Source organism: Simochromis diagramma, unplaced genomic scaffold (assembly GCF_900408965.1).
Source record: "Simochromis diagramma unplaced genomic scaffold, fSimDia1.1 OVJJ01000304.1, whole genome shotgun sequence".
In the NCBI taxonomy this organism is placed as follows: domain Eukaryota; kingdom Metazoa; phylum Chordata; class Actinopteri; order Cichliformes; family Cichlidae; genus Simochromis; species Simochromis diagramma.
The window spans coordinates 2,627,619-2,648,421 of record NW_024387030.1 but is presented as its reverse complement, the minus strand read 5'-3'; the positions used below and the strand labels follow the sequence as shown (position 1 = coordinate 2,648,421).

At 39.8% G+C, this 20,803-nt stretch overlaps 1 protein-coding gene across 1 annotated transcript in view; it reads right to left on the bottom strand.

Annotated features, from left to right (window-relative positions):
* babam2 (BRISC and BRCA1 A complex member 2) overlaps positions 1 to 20,803 on the bottom strand; it is a 111,195-nt gene that overhangs the window by 13,562 nt on the left and 76,830 nt on the right. Inside the window, exon 8 of the mRNA XM_040042274.1 lies at positions 4 to 103. Coding sequence (XP_039898208.1) covers positions 4 to 103 — 100 coding nt within the window. The remainder of the gene's footprint in view (positions 1 to 3; positions 104 to 20,803) is intronic.

Genomic DNA, 20,803 nt, shown 5'->3' with positions numbered 1-20,803 from the left:
TACCTTGTTGGTGAGTAACTGACACACTTGAGGGACGTAATCAATTAAGCATCCTCCACTGGGAAATGCTGGTATATGTAATGCTGAGGAGCCTCCCAGAGCACTGATGGGAAAAGAAAAAAATAACAGTCAGTCTGGAAATTCACATTAAAGCTGCACATTATTTATCGTGTTACATATTTTTCTTATTATTTTAAACCCCAAAACACATTTCAATTGAAGTTCAAATAAAGTGAAGACTTTGAAACAATCTACATGTGACCACTTCACGTTACAGAAGGTTAACCAGTATGAAGCACAAAATTATTTGCTCCTGTGCACCTGAAATTGTCTCACACACACAAAAAAGAGCAAATCGAGCCTGTGGCATCCTCTTCATTCTCCTTCACTTGTTCAATCATTATTTTTGACGTCCTCCTGATTTAATCCTCCACCACAGCTCCATTAGTGATTAGCTCATGCTTGCTTAATCAGGAAATCTGCTGCTGCAGCTCTCCAGTGACTAACCAACTGGAGTAGTCACTCCCTCAGTTTTTTTTTCCTGATCTGAGGGGAAAACAGAGGGAATACCCTGAGGATGGGTTAAAGGTCTTAAGAATCTGCTTATTGACTTTTAATGCTTTTTTAAAGATACATAGAGGGGGGATTTGTTGTCTATTTTTAGTTCATCCCTCATTATAGCAGAGCAGTCACAGGACATTTAGAAAGGTCGTTATGTCCTTTTAAAAGTGATGCAGAAGTGGTAGTTTATCAGGTTAAGTGTGACTGATGCAGACACCAACAAGCTGTTATTTCCAGGGCGTAACATAATGCCACTTTGTCTCGGTTGTACACAAGGTGTCCTTTGGTTTACAGCACTGATGAGACAGGGTTGCTACTCAGAGCTAGCCAGCTCAAATTTAAAGTGTAGCTGGTGTTAAGGGACATTTTTTGGGCATTTTCATCCTTTACTGGACAGTCAGTTGGGGATAGACAAGAAAGCGGGGATAACTAAGAAGTAGCTTTCCTTTCTTACTGACATTACTGTCATCTGCTCACAAATTATACGGCATTTGCTATACCTCATGTTAAAAATAAGATTGTAATGCCAAAAGAAAAAAAAAAACAACCTGATGTTCTGCAGTGTGAATGTAGCCTATGGTAAATGTCAGTCACATATGCTCACATAGTCAAAAATGATGACCGCACCAATTCCGTTACATCATTCACATCTTCCCAGATGAGAAATATTTTCCACATTCTCTCATTGTTACAAGCTGAAAAGCAGCGACAAATACACAAGAATTGCAAAACTGTAGAATTTCCAGATACAACGAAAGGCTGTGGGAGTAGTAAGGAGGAAAGGTGGAGCACCTCATGATGCAGCTAACCTCAATGTCATGACCAAGACCTATAAATTTTTACGAGAAAAATGGTCTTAACAGAGGTTAGGAAAAGGCTAAAAATGACTGCACCTCCTGACTCCGTACAGTGTTAGAGATGCATTTAGATAAACACATTCTCATGACAGCTCATCATATCACATACAGGAGTTACAAGTTTCCAAAAGTGGCTAAAGATAAGAATCACACCCAGCCAGAAAGATTCAAATCTGCTTTATGAAACAGATGCTCGGCTGAATATTAATGAGGTCTTATTCACTGAGAAGCAATGCATGTCATGAAGCCATTTTCATTGTCAAAATCCTTTTCTCAAGAACTCCAAAGCCACCATTTACAGTAGGCTTTGTGCACATAATTAGCATTAGCCTGTGCGTTTCGCAGTGCACCAACAAATGGTCGACTGAAAATGGCTTACAGCAACGAGGAGAGAAGAAGGCTTTGAAAGTGAAAACCTAAATGGTGCCCATCTATCCTCCCACAGATCTAAGAATAGCTCCATATCATTCAGATGGAAATGCGGACAGAGGCACAAAATAGATGGTGGTGTGTTCGTCATTCATCGGAACAAATGAGATGCATTTTGGATTTCAGCGGTTTTACCCCGGGAACAATCATTTGAATGGAAGCTGATTAGAGGTTGGTTCTTCCATTAACATTAACAACAAGGTCTTCCAATATGCAAAACTTCAGTATACATGAGAAGCTCGAGGAACGAGATTTACAAATTATGGACATGTCAGATTTTTACAGAATTAACCTCCACAATTACTACAAACGATTAGTGGTCCCCAGACAATGTTGGCCCTGTGTTAATAGGGCTATCGACAGAGAAGAAACTGAAATTTCAATGTCTGCCCAGCTAGTCAAAGTTAAACTGGATTGCCATACTAAAACCACTAGTCACTCTGAAATGGAGTAAGAACTTTCAAAATATAATTTAGACTCTGGAAATTTCCTTTCATTCAGTAGCTTAAAACTTAAAATATACACAGTGAGACATTTAGTGGACAAAAGAGAGATTAAAGAAAAATGCTGAAAGGCAGTGGCTCAGAAGTCCTCTTAGAAGCAAATCTCGCCACTTATCAGCTATTTTGCAATGCATATGCACAGTTATTTGTACGGTCACCTTAAAGCTCTTATCTACATGAATAGGTAGAGCCACAAATTTAATTTTAGTGCTCACAAGATCAAAAAACCCTGCTTATATAAGATCAGGTTTACTTTATTTATCCTAAAAGTAGATAACTTCCTGCGTTAAACCAACCAAAGCAATATAAACTGAAAACCTAAATAGCAACACATAAAGTGGTGTTGCTCAGTGTTGCCTCAGTCACGTGGGCCTAGAAACTATTTGGCAACTCCCTGGCTGTCTCTTCGACTGCGTGGGGAGTGGTTTCTGGCTGTCACAAGGTGAACCCCATCGCAAAGAAGGTGCCACATAAAAAGACATTCTTGCAATCACTTTGGTCACTGATGTAACTTCCCCTAGCTTGCATAGAAAATGTCTTGTCTGTAAACAGTAACAACTGCTCAAGAGCAGTAGTGAAAAGTGCAAAAAGTGTGATGAAAATCAGAAACAGAGACTGTAAAAGTTGCAACAACTGATGTTTGTCAAAAGTTGCAACTTTTACTTTGAAGGCAAGGGTCCCTGTTTCTAGCTTGTGTAGTTTGCTATCAGCTAGCAACAAAAGCAAAAGGAAGGAGGTTTTTAGTGCAGTGCCATAAGCCTCTTTGTGGCCGACTTCACCTAACGTCAGCCTCCATCAACCATTTGCCAACCACTTGGGGAAATACACATTTCTGCCTAGCAGCACGTGTTTACCAGGGGATAGCCAACCAATCACAAGGTTTGTCTTGAGTAACTGGGGCCTAAAATAGAATATCACAAATCAAAATAGCTCACCAAGGTACCATTAAACAAAAGCTAAAAAGCTAAATCACCTGACAAATCAAGAACACACATGCACAAAATTAAAAATCTAGAAAATTTGCCCAGAACTTCCAGAAATCAATATGTAACTCATTTTACATTGTGGGCCACATACAGCCCACTTTCATCTTAAGTGGGCTAAACCATCAAAACTCTCCTTTCTGTCAGTGTAAAGATGTTTAAATACACATTTAAACCCAATTAATATAAGAAAAAGCAATGCAATTTTAACAATATGTCACAGTTCTTCTATATTATTATCCTAAATTCTATTCTATATGAAATACTGCTGTAGTAAATGAAAGAAATCTACCACCAAATAAATAAATGTGCAAAATTACAGAAAGGATTAATTTCTCTCAATGCCTAGATGATCCTGCGATTATAAAAGTTTTTATTAATTCACAGAAAATTTGCATTTATTTATTTATTTTTATTGTGGCCCCATTGTAAAACAAACAAACAGGAACTTCTCTGTCATTTAATTGTTTATCTATTTCTTTATTACTTTGGTCTAATATGAATGAAAGCGGTCTTCACCAGTAGGAAAAATTGTAAAAGTGTTATAAGTGGTAATTGGAAATACAGTCACAAGTTTAAAAGCTACACCCTCCTTCATATATTCCAAAGCCATCAAGTCTTTCCTCTGCCAATTCTGGTCGCAGGGCTTTACATTTACCTGCATCAAGTATCTAGAGCATATCTAGACTATAATAGCAACTTTTATTTTGACTTTTCCCACCTGGGAACCTTTGAGCTGCCTTAGTTTATACCAAAAACTTCCTGTTAAAAACTCTGTAATAACCTTTATGGATCATTTTCACAGACAAGCCTCATGTGAAATAAAGTGTTCACAGGCTGAGAACTCCCCCTGATTAGTGGGCTGACCTTTATGTGTTATGTCAGCGGAGATCCCCTGGTGGGGTGAGAAAACACTGACCAAAGTGATATGATATGAAACTTTTTCAATCTGGGTCTCATCTCGAGTAAAAAATAGGTTAGAAAAATGTTCCCGATACGGTTCTGTCACTTTAATAACATGTCTGTGCTATCAGGCTTCCAGCTTTAAAGTGCTTTAACATGAGCATGCTGTGGGTGGGCTCAGAATCGAGACATAATGGTGTTTTACTTTCCAAGTGGCACCCTGAAGAGTCCCCGCTTCTGTCTTCGCTGGTGACTCCACTCTCAACACTACCCACACATACTGGAGTCATCACGGAGACATGCTGCCTAACACAAACCCTCTGAGCAATGGAACCCACTGTATGACATATTTACAGTGGATTGTGTACATGCAGTCATGTAAACATGCAGTACAGCGACGGGGCTGCCTGTGACTTCATCAACCAGAGAGATTATCTTCTGTGACTCAGGTGGATGGTGACGAAGCTTGGTTTGTTTGTGTGTGTGTGTGTGTGTGTGTGTGTGTGAGGGAGATAGGGTGTGTATGGCAGTGCAGTGACAGTGTTGGATAAAAGCTCAACTGGAAAGAGGGCAGCTATGATTCATTATCAAAGTGAAAGATGAGGCCAAGAAGGACTCTTTTGAGATTCAAATGTAGTTTCAAAGCAGTAACATTTCCATTTTGATTGCCTTCTTCATTTCCTAAAGCCTGGAAAGTCATCTGAGGCCCAGAGGAGTCTGCCGCTTGAACTATCCAAGGTCCTACTTTTCCACTGTGACCTGACAAGGCACCTTTGGCCCACAGCAGCCACAGAGGGCAACCATCGTGGCTAAATATTGTCAGCTTTAGCATCCATCTGGGTAAAGTCAGATTAAAAAAAGCAGAGACTGAAAATCATCCATAAAATAGTTCAAATGATGAGTACAGCAATGATGTAAGCCTTTGTTAGATAAATGGTTTTTATATGCATGTGCTATGCTTTTATTTGCTCGTGAAGTCTCTTTTGGGCTTTTGAGAGCACTGTGTTTGCAGATTTTTATTTTTTCCATGAATAGTTTACTCTGAATTTCTGAGATCGTCTCTATAAATGAAAAAAAAAAGGACAAATTTGATTCATCAAGCGAATGTGTGACACTTCCATAAATTATCAATAAGTCTTTCCTTTTTATCAATTTCTATTTTTAGCTGACATTAACAAATTTTATGGTGGTGTTTGCAGTCCTGCTGCTCTTTACTGAGAAGATGTTTATATTTTCAACTGACAGTCTGGCCGCCATGATTTGTGCATGCATCCGGTCTGAGGCAGTTCTAAATCTGTATGCACAGTACAAACAAATGATCCTCAGATTTGTGCTTTCATAAACATGATTTAAGCACATGCACTGTTTGTGAATGAGGCCCTGTGCAGTGCTCCAGTGAACTCAACTTAGCACACCTGCAGGTTGTAAAGGTGAACTCACTGCACTTTGACTTGAAACGGACAGCTCTCTTTATAACTGTGCTCTCATTCACTAACGAAAGTTACACAAATGTCACTTTACCACTTCTACTGTAAGAAAAGATTACGAAATTTTTATTTAATCAAGCAGTCTAATTGCAACTAAACTCTCTTACTGTTGTGTCTCATTAAATGAGGACAATGACACAATAAACAAAGACATTAAAACACTTGAAAGAATCCTATAAAACATAGTGAATATCTAAGATCTCCAAGGGGAGTGTAGGACACTCCTGAGTTTATTTGAACAACGAATGAAACAACATGTACCCAAGGCGCATCTGTAAGATTTCTAAGTATTTCCTGGATCACGAATTGCTGTTACATGATTTAAATGAGAGGAGAAATGAATGATAACGCTTCAATAGCAGTGTTCTTTGAGTGAAAAGGTGGAATGACTTTAAAATCTCTATAAACCTTCAAATACAGTGAAAATGATGAATATAAAATGTGTCAATGATAAAGTGTAGTGCACTTTGATACAGGAGATTAACTGCTGCAGTGTTGCTCGGGCAGTGTGATAATACACACATAGTATCTCCACAGTCACGGACAAACAGGAAAGTTGACTGCACAATAATCTCACGGTTGAAAGAAGGCAGAAGAAGACTTTTTTTTTTAAATTAAAAGTAATAAAAAAAATATAATAACAATAATTTTTAAATTAACTATGTTTTTTCTTAAATGTTTAACATAAATTTGAGGAATGAACTATTTTGAAATTTTGGATTTTAGAGTCTACTTTTGTTTCATTTGATTCCTGGGCACGTGGCAAAGAAACAGATACAACTCAAAAATGTAAGTATTAAAAAAGTATAAAATCGAATGGGTTCATAAATGACCTCACTTTGCCATTTCAGTCACTAAACGATATTTTGGCTTCACGTCTGCATGCTGGTCTGATGACAGCTGTGGGAGAGTCTTGTTTTTGCCAGGCTAGTGCTAATCAAATGTGACCAAACACCCACACATCCTCAACTTAGCTGATATTTCTGAATTATTTCTACATTTCTTTTTTTACCTGAAGGGGAAAAAGAAAAAGAAAGCTTTAAACCTACGTTTTAAACAGTTTTAGGGGATCTGATTGAAGAAACACAAAATTGCAGAGAGACAGAATAATGACAAAAGCACTGCTATCAGTATCTGGTATCTGATAATTCACCGGAGAAAACTCATAGTGTATTTGACCGGTCAAAACAATTTATATATGTATATCATCTGAAAGTTCTCCCTTTTTCACTACATTTTGATATTTTCTAGCTTCAATTCATTTGTGTTAAAATATTTTTTTACAATAATGATGTTTTAACATTCACCAAATGTTGGGAAATAAGCATGTTAATATTTTTCTGTATGTGATCTTGCTAATTTTTTCTTTTTCTTTCATGCATCTACAAGATTCTGTTCATCATTTGTTTTGGACGGGATTTCTTCGTGCAGGCAAACGGCAGCGTTTCCGGTTTGGTGACCTCAGGATAACCTCTCTGCTGTTTACAGACCATCCAGTTGTTGTAGCTTCATCAGTTGGTGACCTCCAGATCACACTGAGGTGGTTTGCATCTGATTATGAAGAGGCTGGGTTGAGAATAAATGCTTTCAGTCTGAAGCCGTTTATCTCATTGGAAAAAAGGGCGGAGTTCTCACTCTGGCTCAGGGAAGAGTTCAAGTATCTCAAGGTCTTTTTTAATAAGTGAGGGGAGAGTGGAGACTGACAGAAGGATTGGTGCAGCATTGGCAGTGATGCAGATGCTGTACTGGTCTGCTGTGGTGAAGAGGGAACTGAACGTGAAAGTGAAGCTGTCGATTTTCCCGTCAATCCACATCCCTGCCCTCGCCTATGCCTCGAGGTTAGGTAAGGACTGAGAGAATGAGATCCTGGATACAAGCCGTGGAAATGAACTTAATCCGTAGAGCATCTGGGTTTAGAGATAAGGTGAAGAGTTCGACCATTTGGGAAGAGCTTCAGAGATGCTACTCCTGCACATCAAAAGGAGATAGGTGAGGTGGTTCAAACACCTGGAGTATTTGATAAAGATGCCTAATGGAAGGATGACAGACCCAGGATAAGATGGAAAGCGTACATCTCTCAGCTGGCTTGGGACACCTGTGACCTGGACCCAGATATGTGGTAGAAGATGGATGAATTGATGGACGGATGGATGGCATCGACAGCATTTCCTTTACCTATTTATTCAAAGTGATTCATTCCTCTAAACTGCTTCATCAAAGTTGTATTAATACATGTAGAACTAACAAACAATCGTTAGTACTTGCTTGTAATTTAAATGCATGTGAAGTAGCATCACAAACCTCGCTTTGCACAGACTTATAGAAAAACACAACATCTTCAAGGAGACAAGGAGGGGGAAGAAGTGGCAGTGCTTGGAGCTGCTGAGAGTGAGAAAGTGTCTGCACTGACATCTTATACTGTCAAGTAGGTTTGCTGGGTTTGTGCTGAATTTATTTTATCAGACTGACAATTTCTGACTGTGACAAGATGTTCACAAAACCTTGAAAAATATCTGATGGTAATGCAAAGATTTTCAAAGACTATAAAACACCTCGACAGACCCAGGAGAAGGGACACACACACACACACACACACACACACACACACAAACTGTACACCCACACACAAACTTACACACATCAGCAGGCAGGAAAGTATGTGCATGCACGCACACGCACACAGTAACATACTCACACACAGGCACCTAAAGGCAAATGCAGATACACAAACATTAGTGCACTGCAGCCTAAAACTGTCTCTCTGTGTTGATTTTTCTGGGCTCCTAAATCTGGTTTGGGGGCAGAGACGGTGCCCACTCGATTCTTTTATGCAATGCAGCAGGTTTTCTGGGGGAAGGAGAGATGTATCCAACTCATCTCATGGGCACAGTACAATCAGGTAAACGAGAAGTAAAAGTGAAAATGAAAAGGGCGATGAATCTGGTTATGGAACAGTTGGAGAAGGAGACATAAAATGAGAATGAACTGAGAGCCTTCGCAGATGCGTGTCTCTCGATGATGACTCCAGAGCGATATTGAATACTAGAATTCTCTAATGTTGGTGCAAACTGCACAACACAATCTCCTTACAGTACTACAGTACACCTGAATGAAAATTACAGTTTAATGCACAAAGAAAAACTGCAAAAACTTCTCTGGAATGGGTGGAAAAACATGACGAAGGTGTGAAGTAGACCTCCACACAGACCTCCACTCATATTGAACCCACATAAAGGGCCCAACACTGCAACCAAGAGCTTGTTGAAAAAATCCAGTTACCAGACACCACAGGTCACCAAAAGAGCGTCTGAGCTCACGCTCCAGAAAGTCTGAGGTGTTCTGACAGCCCAAGAAGGATCCATAAAATAGTAAGCAGGTGGTTTTAATGTTGTGACTGATTGGTATGTAGTCTTACATTTCTCTTTGTGGCCTTAGTCTCTTTCTGAGCTTTTTCCCCCATTCAGTTTATGTTCAGAATTAAATATATTTGAGTTAGTCTGTAGATAAACAACAGACATTCCCAGAAACAGAGTCTTATTCAACACAGCAAAATGATTGGACCACACAGCTATTTTCCATGTAGTTTTCACTGTCTACATTTTTCAATGAAGAATTTATTAAAAGATGCAAACAGCACATTTTTTGCATAACCATCCGGGAAGTCCTTCAAGGGAAACTGCTTGGAAAAGGGCCAAAAATAATTGGCTGATAATTGGCTGATCACCTAAAGCATGCCAGTAGCCGTGCTCTTATTGGCCAGTAGTTCTTTATAGGATTCCGACTGGGCTAAACAGACTTTAGTTTGCTTCTAAGTGCACACTTAAACCCTTCTGATAGTGTTTTTTTCAAGTCTAGTCAAGTTTGAATCCTGCTGCTTTGCAAGGTGAGGGAGCTTTGGACATAGACAACTTTTTTCTAAATTTGGTTCTGTACATTAAAACAGTGAATTTAAATGAAAAATGAAGTGCAGACTTTCAACTTTGATTCAGTGGGTTGAACAAAAAAAAAGTGAGGATCTAAAGCATTTTTTAACACAATCCTTTTATTTCAGGGGTTCAAAAGTAATTGGACAAATGAATGTTGTGTGTTCACATCTAAATCCTCCAAATTCAAGCACCACACCTCAAATCAATTCCAGGTGTTATATCTACGTAATTGACAAATTAAATAACAGAAAATAAAATGTTTATTTCTAATACTTGGTTCAAAACCCTTTGCTGGAAATGACAGCTTGAAGTCTTGAACTCATCAACTCATGCTGTGCCAGGCCTTTGCTGCAGTGAGTTTCAGTTGCTATTTGTTTGTGAGCCTTTCTGCTCGAAGTTTAGTCTTCAACAAGAGAAATGCTCAAATGGGTTCAGATCAGATGACTGACTTGGCCATTCAAGAATATTCCACTTCTTTGCTTTAATAAACTCCTGGATTGCTTGGCTGTATGTTTTAGGTCATTGTCCATTTGTATTATGAAATGCTGCCCAATCATTTAGCTGGATTTGGGTAGACAGTATGTCTCTGAACACATCAGATTTATTCTGCTGCTTCTGTCGTGTGTCACATCATCAACAGACAGTTGTGTGCCAGTGCCACTGGCAGCCATGCACGACCAAGCCATCACACTGCCCCCGCCATGTTTTACAGATGATGCGGTATGCTTTGGATGCTGTTGCGCGTCTTAGTTTTTTCTTGCCATTATTCTGGTAGTTGTTGATCTTGGTTTCATCTGTCCAAAGACTGTTTCCAGATCTGTGCCAGCTATTTGTTTTTGTAGCAAAGTCCAACCTATCCTTTCTATTCTTAAAGCTAAGGAGTGGCTTACACCTTGCAGCGAACCCTCTGTATTTATTTTCATGCAGTTTTCTTTTTATGCAAGTGTGGTATATCGATACGTCTATATCCTGGAGAGAGTGTTGTTCAGTTGGTTGGCTGTTGTCACAATGGAAATGATTCTGCGATCATCCACCACAGGTCTTTTTGTGTTGCTGAATTCACCAGTGCTTTCCTTCTTCCTCAGGATGTAGATTCTGTCACTCCTATTATTGTAATATATCATATATATGGAGCTAGCTGCATACCTGTTGGCCAATAAAGATTGTTTTATGTGACAAATTTTCCATGACCATGACAAGAAATGTTAAAAATCAATATAAAATTGATATTCAGGGCATGTGGATAACAAAGCCTTCAGTTAAAAGATGAAAAAAATGGCAGTTCTCTCTGCAGAAATCATTCTATACTTAATGTGAGACTTATTCTAAGGAACCTTCAAGGAGAACACATTCTGCCTCTGTTTCTTCCTTCATATGTACATTTTTGCAGTGGTGGACACTATATGTAGGGCTCTCCTGCTTGTCAGGACAAGAAGACTAAAATTTTATTCCAGAATAAATTAAATCCGCCTCCCTATAAATTCATGTAGCATCTTCACATATAACAACCACTTGTAACACATTTCTGGGCATGCATGGGTGCGTGAATACAGGTTTGAGCCTGGACTTTTACCCCACTGTGAAAGTAAAGTGTGCGGAGCAATACTGAGCCATCATTATAAGATGACAGAAATAAGTATGACTGCTGGACTGAATTTTTAAACCTAGCGTTGTCTCCTCAACTTTTTTGTCTCCGTCTGTGAAAAACTCCACTGTGTGTGGGAATGGCAGGTGAAGAGCAGAGAAGAGACACCTGAGATATTTTACATGCACGCATGCGCACACACATACAAAAGGACTGTATAGTAGAACTGTAGGTCTAAGATAACCAAAGACAACCATAAAGCTAGGAAATGTTTTTTGCACATGGGTTAAGGTTAGGCATTCTGGAAGGTTGATAACCACCTCTGCTGCCCTGTCAGTGATGCTGCAAGGAGACAACAGGACAACTGACATATGTACAAGCAATCCCTGACAGCTCCAAACATTAAATCTAACAGAGTTTTTTTTTTCTACTCCTGATCTGTATGATGCCATAGCCCTCGCTATTTTACTCCCTTGTTTGTTTAGGATGTTTAACCTTTATGTTTAGGACCAAAGAGGGGTGTTCCTTAAAGCGGGAGGAGCTAAAACACCTTATTTTAGATGGAGCACGAACTCAGAGACAACTAAAAGATAAATTTTAAAAGTGTGAGTCATGAAAATCTACTCTCACAGAGTCCAAGAACAACAATATGCTGCTGGAAATGAGCATAATAAGTAGAATTTAATTTGACTGTTTATAAAACCAGCATACACCCACCTGACGCACTTAATCTCAGTGACCATACTACTGCGTTTACTCGTTATTCTGTTTCGCTGGGATGCTTGAATCTCGCATTTCTAGGCCTGATCATACCATGACCTCCATTACAACACAAGTCATTAAAGACATGATTTGGCTTGACAACAGATTCTGTGTAAAGACGCCTCCAAAGCTTACTTTTTTTTCCTTTGCGCGCTCTAAATGTCTACATCTATTTAACACTTAACAGCTACTTTAAACGAGTAGGGAGGAAAAAGCATAAGAGCCACAAAGCGTGACACCATGCTTTTCACAGTATATTTTCTTCTAGGCTTCCCTTAAAACATTATATAACAAATGAAGACTGAATCTTAACCAGGTGCATCTCTGAACCTACAGAATAACTGTGTTTTTACTTCTCATAATCAATAATTTCTACAGAAAAAGAAGCAAAACGGTCCTCATCAGAGACAGGAGCCGATGCAACAGTCTCACACTGTACATTATCGGTAAAAATGTGGGTGTCGGTCGGGGTATTTCAACCTTTTTTTTCTCCCATTGCTGCTCTGTAAGGCAGAGAACATTACACTGATGGACACGGGAAGAAAAGGTAACGGGGAGAGCAAGAAAGAGAGAGGAAGAGGGAATAGACGAAGAGGTATAACACTGTAGCTCAGGGGGCTTACGAGTTTGCGTTCACGGAACTCAGATCTGAGCCCCTGCTGAAGGAGAGTAAAAGTGAGATATCAAACAACTCAGGAGTGATGTGAGAGAAGAGTAGAGAGATGGAGGAAAGAGAAAATGAGAGAGAGGGAAAAAGCTGTCTGTTTTCCTGTGTTGTGTGTGTGTGTTGTGTTTTTTTTTTCCTCTTTTCCTCGCTGTGTTTCAGTCGAGCGAGGGACGACCTTGCTGGGTAGAGCACAGCGCTTCTCTCTCTTTTAAGTCCCACTCACTCTCTCGGTTCCCTTTGAGGATCAGCCAGAGGGATCAGCAGAGGAGAGAGAGTGATAGAAAAGCGGAGAAAGATGGAGAGAAAAGAGACAAGCGGCAGACATGTGAAAACCGGGAGGAGGGGTGGGTACAGAGACATACGACGGAGGAGACAAGAGTTAAGAAGTTGAGAAAGTAAATTAAGAAATACATGGACAGGACAGCTATGAAGAGAGTGATAAAATGTTGTAATGCAAGCAGGCAGGTACAGAAAGCTTCAAACGTCTGGACACTGAATGGATGTAATTGCCTGAAATCCAGTGGTACCAGAACCAAAGCTGAAATGAGCTGAAGTTGTCCACAGCTGCTTCGCTTCCCACTTTTTAAGTAACTTTAACATTGATTTAAATTCTATTTGAGGTATTCCACGTTTGTAGGCGCCCTTAAATCAATTGTTAATTCAGGATTTTAAAGAGTCTGCAATATTTTTATTGCAACATTCTTCGTGACAAATAACGGACTCCAAGATTTCTGCTATACAGCCTCGGTGAGCTACAGTTCTAGTTAGAGAGGCCCTGCAGCTTGCAGCTGATACCCAGCGGAAATAGTTTTTCCATTTAACAAAAGTCACGTTTTTGATACTATTCATAGCCAGCATATTCAGCAGATGTCTTGAAGTGTATAAAATTACTTAATTATCTCTCATTTTGTCTTTATTGGTAGTGGCAGGGTCCTGCCTTGCCATGCTGGTTTCAGACTCTGAACAACAATGCAGTGTGTAATCCTGTGCATCTTATCTTGTTTGCTTTCTTTGCACCATATCAAAGCTATATGAAGTTGCCACTAATTCAACGGAACATCCTATTGCCACCGCTTTACATTTAAAGCATTCAGCTGGAAAAATAGCAGCTTCAGTCTGCTGCCTGTGTCACCAAAGGATGTGCTCAGGCACCGCGTTGCATTTTGGCAGCACTCAAAACCGGATTCAAAATCAATGTAGTAATGCATGAAAAACTGAAGAAAATGGGATTGCAGCATAAGACTATGGGCTGGGCTGCAGGTGCGTGCCTTTACTGTGTGTAAAATGTGAGCTGTTACACAGCCGGTGTGGACTGATTAAAACACAAAGATATCTGCTGAGCCGCGTAAGAGATGCATGACTGAGAAATAAAACTGAAATGCCTTCCGCGTAGGAGAGTAATGGAACAAGAAGAAGCAGCAGCCACACTGGGCTGTCAGATAAGAAGTTACAAACGACAGAGCGACTACCCGCTTCATCGTGTCCTGCTTTAGTTGAAAACTGCAGGTGCTGTGTGCAAAATGAAGTGAGATCACAGGCTGGGAAGTTTCTTGGCTTACTGTATTCACAATGTGAATTAGCACGGTGAATGGCCCACATTTCAAAACTGCCAAGAGGATCACTTTGCTGCCATCCTGCAACAGTCGCATTCACGGTAAAGAAGTCATTTCTTGAAGATGTTGATAATTCCATTAATTCTAATTAAGGAAAGATTTGACGAAAATAAGCATTTAAGATTATACTTAAGAGAATTTATTTAGTTTTACAAATGATAAAGATTATTTCAATACAGTCTCGAAAGGTAAATATATTGAAGAATCTACTTTTTAAAAAAGGGTACAACAAACAAGACAGTAGTTAATACATCTAAATAATTAAATTATTGTACTGTAACAACATTTTGGAAATGTTTTTTTTAAAGCATTAATTATAACAAAGACTGTTTAAAACCAGAACCTCACAATGAAACAGACTGATCAGTGAACATCTATCATGTCTATCATATCTATCTATTACTTTTACTCTATTTCCTTGGATTATTTCTCCAAACACTGAACTGTCTGCTCAGTTCAGCTATGGTTCCCCCGCTGCTCTGCACAGCCTGGTTCTCCCCCTCTCTCAACGGGCTCAACATCTGCGACCCCTTCAGCCCTGCAGTAATTACTCCTCTTTTCTAAGTACAGTCCTCTCTATATGTATCTATCAATCACATCTAGCTAGCTCTGGCTCATGTTAAAGCAGCCTTATGTCGAAATGGGTGTGAACAATACAGGTTGCAACATTAACATTAATTCGTTTGGGGTCAAAATGACTCCCTCAGTTGTTCTAGGCAACAGTGGCTGTATTTGTTTTTCTTTTGAGAACTAGAATTTACTATAAGATAAAATTATGATATATGATTCTGACAGAATAGCATGATTTTTTAAAATATCGATAGGTCAAATTTAAAATGACAAAAAAAAGATTCAAACGAGGTCGCATTTACCTCTGAACTGAGAAGTATAATCAGTTCATCCTGTGGTACTGAAATTCCTGCAAAATATTCCTGATACCATTTTATGAGACTGGGATGGAAATCGAGTCCTAGTGACATTTGACCACCAGGTTCTGGAGGATAAGTGAAAGTTTAGTTTTAAGACAACCCCTGAAGGTCTCTTCAAGACCTCTGACTTCCTAATTTTCTATAAATCCAACTGAGTGCGGCAGATTTGAAGAAATTCCCACAAGATGTTCAAAAGCATTTATGAAAAGGTGATGAATGTGAGGTCTAAGAGACCTTTGAACAACAAATGGATATTTGGGACTGCCGTCTCTTCACGACTTAGGGACCAATATGAGATCACAATACCTCTGACTACCAGATTTTAATCAGCTCATCATTGAGTGAATGCCTTCAATTTAAAGAAATTTTCCTCCAGCTGTTCAAGAGATATACTGGGTTCAAAAGGATGAGAAAGACTGACAAAGGCCCGACCTGATAACAGAATGCCTCCGGCCACAGCTGTCGCCAGCACAGAGACATAAAATTCATGAGATGATTAAAAGATAGAATGACAGAAAGACTGCAGACATAAAGAAGCCTGGAACATTTTGACACTGAATTGATGTAGTTGATATGACACCCTGTACCAACACTGAAGCTGAGCCAGTCTGTGTACTTGTCAGCTGCTACATTCACCATTTGATAAAATTAGGACTGATTTAAACAATTTCCAAATCGGCTTTGATGTGAATTTTATCTTGGCATTATAAGATATCGCGAACATTTGTGGCAGCTTGGATTAATGCAGAACCTCTTGAACGTTGCTGTCCATCAAATGCTTCCTAGAAAACCACAGAAATGTGCGGGCACAATGATTTTTCCTCTTCACTGGAGCAGATGCAGAGATAATGGGCAGCTACACATGACCAAAGACTAACAAGGGTCAGAGAGGACATGGAGAGAAACTAACAAGGGTAACAGATCTACATAATAACACGTACAGCAAAAAGGCTGGCTCTCACACATCTGCATGCTAAATTAAGTAGCATCCACGATGAGTGCAACACAAATGCACTGATACACAAACTCGTACACACGTACAGTTGGTTGTCTTCACACAACGGTGAAGAAGACATTTTCGCCCTGGGTCATGAATTAACACACTCCCACACAGCTGACAAAAAAGGTGCACAAAACCATGTAGCAAAGCATATTCATGGATGGCCTTGATATGCATATGTGCAAATATCTCAAGACAAAGAGGCAGCATTAAGTTGTGGAAGAGGGATGATAAATGAGAGTTTGGCTTTATGCGGTACTGTTAAGCCTCGACATTTTATCTCGCAAGCAGGGTTTGTTTTATAGCATCTTTATCTACCACCCTACTGTTGTGCCGACAACAGCCCTTCTCCATCCCCCCCTGTGCCAGAACTCCCCACTTTATGCTTCCCATCCTTCTGCCTTTAGCCACCTCCTGTCTGCTCTCCTCATGCAACTGGCAGAGGAGGAGAGCCTCCAACAGCACTGCAACAGCTTCAGTCTGGTCTGGAGGGAGCGGAAAGGTCAGTTTTTCTCTCACACGCAGAGCTTGATCATAAACAGGCAGACATATGCAACAGAAACGATTTCAACAACACAACAGCACTCCTGATGAAAGCCTCTTCAACCAAGTGGATTTTCTGTGCAGAGGAGTGTCAATCAAAACAAAAATCCTTTTAAAAACAAGGTGATTGAATCTGGTCAGGAACACAGAGGAATTAAAAAGACTTGCGTTTCTGTTCAGTGCTTCATCGACTGTATAAAATCATTAATCAACCACTATGAAAGAGTGCTTCATCAAGGTTAGGATAGTTCTTTCTTTGAAAAGATGTTGCTCTCTCTATTATTGCTTGCATACAGACTAGTGGTACATTAAAAAAAATAACCAGAATTCAGAGTAATCACCTTTATCCAGTAAAACATTTCTATCCTGATGCCAGTGGTCTCTTCCACAGTGACAATATCTTTTTATGATAAGGAAAATGTTACGTGAATCACATGCTGTGGCCTTCAAAGTCACCAAATCTCGACTCAATTGAACAACTGTGGGAGTTTTAGGGCTAAAGACAGTGTTTTCCATCACCAACATCTAAACAATAAAATGAGGAAACATCTTTGGAACAAAGGTGTTCACCCCTCCTGTGGAGTAAAAGATTAGATAATCAATGCCAAAGTGCACTGAAGCCCTTTGTATGACATATGGTGGTCCAACAGTTTATTCAAGTATACATGCAACTTTTCTGCTTTAAAATAAATACACTATGGGTGTTCTTGTGCTACGTCTGCATCTAAATTGGTACAGTTACAATTGAGAATTTTAAAGAAAGCATATTTAATTTCTAACAGTTTCAATTTGCCCATTGTGAATGTAGTACAGCTCATAATATCGACAGCTATTTACACTGATTGCTATACATACGTTTTTAGTCATTTGTAAACTTTCATCTACCAACCTACAAATCATAAGCCTAAATAGCATTTTTTAGGTCACACAATTTAATCCTTAACATTAACATCAATAATTAATAAGGGGCTTTTAATTGTAAATACAGAAATGAGGATGGACATGACTGAAAAGGCAAGGCAATACTTTTCCTCAAGGCTATTAATGGCCACAGCAGTTATGTCAATCGCGGTTCTTTGAATGAAATGTTCTGAAATATTCTCCTCCTTCTGCCATCCACAGCACTCTGTCTTTTACCCTCAGTTAATGGTGCAGAATGGTAAAGGTGGCCAATGTTTAAAAGTTAAACCCTGTTGTGGTTGTTAAAATGTACGTGTAAAGTCTGTACTTTACGATTGAGCGATTGTTACAGTGTAAACACATTTATAAAAATGGCAAAGGTTCAAGAATCCCCATCGATCACGTAGTTTCTGTATACAAATGCACACGTTTTATTTCAGGTAAATATTTCAACTAGTCACCATATAGAGATGAATCTTGGTATCCCATTTAATTTGTAGGACAGTTTCCTCCAGCTTGAACTAGGGAGGGGTTCAGAAAAAAACATACATACACTACAATCATTATTATTATTAATAATTATTATTATAAAATAATGACGTCTTTGAGGGCTATAGAGTTACATTTCACGTGCTGAGTTCATTGTATTTGTACCAGAGTCATTGTATGTAATATGATCAAGTACCTGAGTCATTGTATGTAATGTGATCAGTAAGTTATGACTATGCAGCCGATATGACAAAAGGAGCACAGCTAAGGACACCTTTGGTTGTGCGCTGCTCTTTTCAGCATACTGGAAAACGGAGTGTCAACATGTATTGTCTTTAGTGACTGAGTTACAAAGTGAAAGAAAAGCAGTCTTCTAGCATGAGAAGGAGAATGTGTAAAAGTGAAATTACTAAAAGTATGTCTGTGTAGGTTCTCAGTCATCCAGTCATGGCAATCTAAGGACGTTGTGGGGAACACACCCCATCACATCAAAAACTCCACTGACTTCACCAACAAGGTCCAGAAGCTTACACTGGATCTAAATCAAACAATCGTGTCCTTTCATGTGGTTTCATTCTTCGCTTGCATACCTACAACTGAGGCAGTGGAGACTGTCAGAAAACAACTACAGCAAGACAGCTCCTTATAAAACAGAACCAGTCTTACCCTCGATCGGATCTGCACACTGTTCTGATCTGCCTTACCGCCACATAATTTAAATAAAACAAGGGTTTCTACAGACAAAAACATGGATGTGCCACGGGCTCCCCAGTGTCACCCACTGTAGCCAATCTTTACTTGGAGGAAGTGCAAAGTAAGGCTATTGGGTCTTTTGAAGGGACAGCACCTAGCCACTGTTACAGATATGTGGATGACACCTGAGTCAAAATCAAAACCCAAGAAGTAGAAGCCTCCACTTTGAAGTTTACCCCAAGCCAACACGCACACATTTATCTCTTTGACTCTCCCCACTCTCAAACACAAACTTGGAATAATCGGGAAAGAGGAGTGAAAGAAGCCATCTATGTCCACTGTGAACATGGAATCCTTGAACAGAGGGAGCAGCTTATGACATTGACTGTCTGCCATCTCCAATCCAATTTTGAGATCCCTTCACAGGTACCTTAACGCCCACTCACATCTCATGTCAGTTGATCTCAATGGCTCACATGATAGGGTGCGGCAAGGTCTGACAATGGTTTCACCTGAAACCTCTGCTGTTAATGACCCACACCTTGGCTCGTGTGATGAGGCACATGAACAATAATGGGTCAGCAGCCCTATTAAGAGACAACTCCCACTAGGGCTTAAATACCTGGGACTCTCCACCATTTGGTCTTAGAAGCTTCTCAGATGGTGAGAGGCCTTCAAGAAACTGACACAAGTCCAGTTGCTTTTCTCTCCAAGATCTTTAAAGCACCAAAAGGAAAGGTACAATTTAATAATAGCAGATAAAGAAACTAAAGGGCAGAACAAGACAGAGAAGCCACAGATGAGAGTGGAAAAAAGAAACATGTTGAGACAAGAGAACGAGAGACAGAGAGAGAGAGAGAGAGAGGAAAAGAAAGAAAGGGCAAGAGCGAGAACGGGTGGTGGTGGCGGCGGTGGTGATGGGGGAGGGAGCAGAGGCCTCTTAACCTGGTGCGACGGGGCGTGTGCTTGTAAATAAACATCAGCTCGAGATTATTCTGAGCACGGAAGCCCAGACTGTGGGGCCCTGAGGTCAGAATGGGCCCATACCTGGCTCGCTCTCTCTCTCTCTCTCTCGCTCTCTCATTCACACACACGCGCGCACACACACGCACACACACACACACACAGATCTACATCCACACTTACACAGAGATTGTGTTCTGAGCAAAGCCCGGGCACTCAAATACATGAAAACAGACATATATTTGAGATATGAAGACCCACATACATGCATGCATGCATGCATCCAAACACACACACAAACACGCATCTGCACAAACACACACACACACCCAAATAGAAAGTGACAAATGCACACAAACACAATCTTGCTGAATCTAGCAAGACAAAAAAAAGTTAAACAAAGAAGCCCACTGCAGCGATACCCACACAGTGCCCACAGACTCAGAAAACATTCGAGCGCGGGCACACACACACACATGCACACACACATGCACACACACACTCGCACAGTTAACACTCCAGATGTCTGCAGACATCCAGTCATCCCTCAGCTCAGACTCCGTGTGTCATCAATCTCATTTTTTTTAGTTCTTCTCTTATTGTTTTTGAAAAAGCGTCTGATGAGTCCAGACACTGGGATGTATGACTATTCACAGTGACATAATAAGTCGCTAGATTCACAGCACACTGACTCGAATCCAGAGATTATCTCCTGCATCTGCAGAGCTGGGCCACATCACCTTTAGCTGTGCGCTGCTTTTAAAAGTTAGTTACTGAAAAACTTTTTACTTTAAAGTCAAGGTCAAGGTCAAATTGATTTATATAGCACATTTCAAACAGCCGATGCTGCACAAAGTGCTTAACAATATAAAAATGGTATTAAAAAGCAACAATGTAATACAATAATAACAGTAAAAAAACAATAATAGGACAGTAAAAGAATTAAAACAATAACTAAACTAATTCAAATAAGACCAAAATGCTTGGGTCATAGTGTGTTAAAAGCCAGG